The sequence below is a fragment of the Osmerus mordax genome, chromosome 15, assembly GCF_038355195.1.
Source record: "Osmerus mordax isolate fOsmMor3 chromosome 15, fOsmMor3.pri, whole genome shotgun sequence".
Taxonomy (NCBI): domain Eukaryota; kingdom Metazoa; phylum Chordata; class Actinopteri; order Osmeriformes; family Osmeridae; genus Osmerus; species Osmerus mordax.
This window is the reverse complement of record NC_090064.1, coordinates 4,313,748-4,318,780: the sequence shown is the minus strand read 5'-3', so window position 1 is coordinate 4,318,780 and position 5,033 is coordinate 4,313,748. Positions and strand designations below refer to the sequence as shown.

General features: G+C 37.9%; 1 protein-coding gene across 1 annotated transcript; it reads left to right on the top strand.

Moving 5' to 3' along the window:
* The first annotated feature begins 2,738 nt into the window (after positions 1–2,738).
* On the top strand, positions 2,739–5,033 carry dtx3la (deltex E3 ubiquitin ligase 3L a). Its single transcript, XM_067252084.1, has 5 exons — positions 2,739–2,901; positions 3,102–3,193; positions 3,384–3,526; positions 4,030–4,241; positions 4,489–5,033. Exons 2-5 carry the CDS (start codon positions 3,112–3,114, stop codon positions 4,556–4,558), a joined length of 507 nt encoding a protein of 168 aa, XP_067108185.1. The 5' UTR covers positions 2,739–2,901; positions 3,102–3,111; the 3' UTR covers positions 4,559–5,033.

The window sequence follows — 5,033 nt, the reverse complement described above, 5'->3', positions numbered from 1 at the left end:
GCTTGGCCAACAACCTGAATGAGTTCTACTGTCGATTTGAAAGACAATTGGACTTTCCTGATCTATCCCTTCCCTCCCCTCCTCCCCCCTTTCAACACAGTGACGACACTCTCCATTCACAAGGCTGAAGTTAACAGACTTTTCAAGAGGCAGAACCCACGCAAAGCAACTGTGCCAGACGCTGTCTCTCCAGCACAGTGCTTGACACTGTGCTGACCAGCTGTCTCCAGTGTTCACCTACATCTTTAAATAAATTTAATTGATACAAAAATTATGACAATCTTGTTTTGTGCTCTACACAGTCCTGTACGTATGTATTTGCAACCATGTTCTTAATTAAAACGTTTTAAATCGCTAGTTTGCTACGCTAATGTTACATTGCTGATTTGTCCCGCATTTCTCTGATTAGCCTTGAATAGACTCCATGCATGTCTACAATTTTAACTAAACTCCATTAGCAGCGAATTTCGTTTGATATCAGTGCATAACACTACTTGCTTTGGAGACATCGATATACGTAACCGTAACCAAGTGGTGTCTCATTTCATAGGGCTATGTAGCCCTTACCCCTCAGTTTTGACGGCTAGGGGTAAGGGGTAGGGGTAAGACAGAGTATTGGGATTCGGCCTTAGTCTCTCGGGTGTGCGAGAGAACGCAAAAGTTTTGCGAGCAAACACAAAATATTTGAAAATTATTTTTCCTTCCATCTCATATTTTTTGCACCACCATTACATTTAAAATATATATTTGTTTACATTATAGTACATTTTATTCAATATTATTATAATAATTATTGACATTATTCAAATTACAATGTTATAATAATTTATGGTGGCGTTGGGTCACACACTCTCTTCACGCCTCCATGCTGCCACCACCACAACTACCTCTTGCCACCCCCTTGCCATCCCAGGTAAAAATGTCTAGATCCACCCCTGCAACCAAAATAACATTACTACTGTTTTTCTTCTGATCGGGTGTTATATTGACATCAAGACTGTCATGTGACATGTCTCTTTATCAATGTTGATAAAATCGGGAAATGTGTAACTAAAGACGTGTGTGTCATCTATTATAATAAATTCAAATAATCAAAACATTTTGCTATGTGATTGGAGGACTACAAAATACATTCTAATGAATTAATCACCGACTACAACACAAAACTGAAAGACAGATTGACAAATGTTCATTTTACTTTTAGCTACTGAAATCAAAATAATCAACATAACTAACAAAAACGTAAACTTTTTTACATAAATATTTTGTTGTTGTTGTGAATGTATCTGTCAGTCGATGCTGCAGCAGCAGTATCCCTACTATGCAGGACCATATTCATTCTGGGCCTATTTTCCATAATGGCATCATTCTATATCCAGTACATCAATGCTAAGTAGACATTCAGTGGGGAATATTGGCAACCGACCGGCTGACCTAGCCTAAATCTATACCCCTCCTGCTGCTGCCTAAATGGCACATTTATTCGTCCCTGGATGAAAACGACCCCCATACACATTCTTATCATTAGATTCACCTTTATACTTTTTTTTTATCAATTGCATAGAAATACAATTTTTATATATGTGCTCAATTGCATGCCATGTGTGTTTTATATGTTGGGTGGGTATCTTAGTGACTGTAACCACTTTCGCATGGAATACATTTGCACCTTTAATAATATTTGCTAACAAGGGTTCCTCCCTTCCCCATTGGAAAGATCAACCTTTTTCATATTAGTAAGTGACTGTATTTGGCTAGATTATAAATAACTTATTTTACTATTTATATGGCTTGCATTTAAAGTAACTGATTCTCCTCTTACATATATTCATCACACTCTGATAAAAAAAAACTGAGACAGACTGATGAGACTATTAACTGAACATACACATGTGGTTTGAAATAGGAAATAAACTGTAGCCTCTAATTCATTATTTCAGTTTGGCTTTCCTTGTAGCATTAACATCAGCACCAGTAAAGTTGTTGCATATACTACACATACTAACACACAGCTTCCAGCACTGCATGTGTTGTATGGACAGAAAGACAAGAAGTTGCAGAATTTTGTGTGCAGGCATGAAAAAACAAGTATATAACACAGGTTAAAAACACACCAAACCCATAATCCATCAAATCAGCAGCACATAATCTGTAGCCCTCAGAGTGTCTGACTCAGAGACTGCTGAGGACAGGGAATCTCAAATCTTCTTTCATCCATGCTCTATATCCTGTCATCATGCTCTGAAACCAATCTTATTTAGAGACTATGGATCTCAACTTGAGTTGTTTGTTTTTTCACAGTTGGAAAAGTCGGAGAGAGGTCTGTTGGAGGGAATCCTTCTCAGAAATGCTGGCCCCAATACAAATATTTTGTTGTTAGTTATAGTCACCTATTGCCAATTGGCCCAACATTTTCAATTTGATGAGATAACAGTACAAGTGCACTTACATTTAACAGGACCAAAGCCACACCTTGCAAACCTATATGGGTTTCACCTCTCTGAAGTGGTCGGATTGCCACAGCTTTTCTTAATCATTTATTTCTTTCAGTACTTACTTTGAAAAAGAAACAGAACTTTCAGAGTGGAATGTCTATTGTAATGCAAATATATGGAGGATGAAACCAAAGGAGGTTGTGAGCCTTGTTGCAAAGTCATGCCTAGTTGGAACAAGGAAATACCTCACACTCATCATGTGGGTACATACACACCTCAGCCACATTCACTGTCAACCATTCACTCAACTCACCACACCTACCCTTCTCTCTGTTCCAGTCTAAGCTGTTCAGTTATGTCACCTGTCAAGATGAGCAGAACAAACACAGTCTGAGCTACACAGGGCAGACTCCTGGCAAAGAAACAACGCAAAGATAGATCAGAAATCAGCATTGATATTAAGCAGGTGAGTCTCTTTGGTGTTAGTGGCCTCCTTTTATTGTATTAAAAACAAATGAAATAGTTATGTTTAGCTCAGGTGCACTGACATAGCTTAGGTTAGGGGTTGGACTCCAATGAGGCCCTATATACTCAAGGACAAGGGCTGAAAGTGTCTGTTAATTGTTCCATGTGATCATCTCACTCTTTCACTCTTTAATTCCCCAGCCTAGTCAACATGGGGTCTATGCAGAGCAAGGATAAGTGGCACTGTACCAGATACATTAATGGACAGGGACCACCATCCCTTAAAGACCAAGGTATAGTACAAGCCCATTATCCCACACTCTCACCTTACATTTTTTTGTCTGTCTCTTTTTTTTTTGTCTTAATCTGTCTTTATCTCTATCTGGCTCTTTCTTTTTTCATTCTGAATCTACCCTTTGAGCCAACAGGGCACCCCGTTGTGACCTTTAACTTTAACTGTGTCTCCATACATGCCTGACCCAGCTGAACAGGGTCTGAACAAGAGTTCTGAGAGGACTCAGCCAGCTGGACAAATGACATGGGTCATCTTACACAGGGACCTGCCTGGTTACCCTGAGGATAACACCATACAAATCAACTATGTGATCGGAGATGGAATCCAGTCGGTAAGATTACAACCAACCATGACCATAAGGCTGGGATGTAAACAAACCTGATTACTGGTATTTGCACAGCACTTATTGTTCACTTTACCAACTTTCTAAGTTACATGGAAAGACATTGCATGTTGTACATACTATTGTAATGCTTGTTAAAGATTTTAATTACTATTTGTATTTTAGTAGTATATTTTTAAGGTGATCGCTTTAAATTGCAGAGAATTTAAATCTATAAATAAGTCAGCATGTTTATTAAAATATGCTTAATTTACAAACTCCATTTCAATCAATACTAGGTAAGCTTCTTTGGCTTTAAAACATATCAGAGCTGACATTCCTAGGGTGCGGCAGTATAGCAGGTTAGGCTAGTTAGGTAACCACAGTATGTGCTTGTAGACTGAAAGATAATAGTTTGCTTTGTTGATCGCCAGGGGGAAATTGCATTTGCATTCACAGGCACAATAAAAAATCTGTCTAATACAAATTATTTACAAAACAAATTTGTGTAGGATAAGCATCCCAACCCAGGTCAGACATTTAGGGGTGTCAGGATATTGGCCTATCTACCTGACAACAAAGAGGGGAGAAAGGTGCTTAGATTGCTGGACAAAGCCTTTAACCAGAGACTGGTCTTCAAAGTGGTGACTAATGACATTGGAGAAGATGTGGCTACTTTGACAGATATCCCCCATAAAACTCAACCGGATGGAGGAAGCAAGAGGTGAATCCCTGATAAATGTGTGCCTGTTTGTGTGTGTGTGAGATGCATGTGTGTAGTTAATTTCTAAACTGTGTAGTTTCCTTCTTTGTTTATGTATGTTTATGCCTGTCGGTCTGTTTATCTGTCAACTTCAGCCCTCTTGCCTTTTACATTATAGCTTCAACTAGATTAATTCAATTTTGTATTACCATGTGCAAATCATGTTAATGCAATCAATGTGCTCATCCCATGTTGTTTGTTCATTTAGTGACAGCTATCCAGATCCTGACTACCTAAAAACAACCAGGAGGATACTGAAAGAAAAAGGCATAGAGTGAGAAGAGAAGAAAAAGAAGAGAAGACACAAATACAGTTAGGCACAGACAGACAGCCAGACAAGAAATAAATACAACCAAAAACAAAACATGCAGAAAGAAACCAAACACAGACATACATTGTCTTAGGTGCTTAATTGTCAGTTTCAGGTAAAGCTATAGAAGCTAGTGAACACTTCAGTAGACTTATTAATCAATATGTTATATAAGTCTTTTTTGTGAATTCATGTTTATATTTTAAAAGTGTGGTGTGTACATTATGTTTAACAAGTATTAACAACATGTTGTACTGTGTTTTCTGCTGCACCAATTTACTTGTACTTTACTGCAATGTATAAAGAATGTAAATAAGCTGAAATAGCTGGACACATGAGTCTTCAAATAATATAAATCAGCAATATCCCAATAGGCAACATTATCAGTGTCAGAGAATCAAATTGATGTGAGAATTTTTTTTCACTAAAACTTACAAAAACAA

Coding starts and splice junctions, on each gene's coding strand:
- dtx3la (XM_067252084.1), top strand. CDS start 3,112: ATGGGGTCTATGCAGAGCAAGGATAAGTGGCACTGTACCAGATACATT. Junction 3,194..3,383: donor ACCATCCCTTAAAGACCAAG/GTATAGTACAAG, acceptor TGCCTGACCCAG/CTGAACAGGGTCTGAACAAG. Junction 3,527..4,029: donor TCGGAGATGGAATCCAGTCG/GTAAGATTACAA, acceptor AAATTTGTGTAG/GATAAGCATCCCAACCCAGG.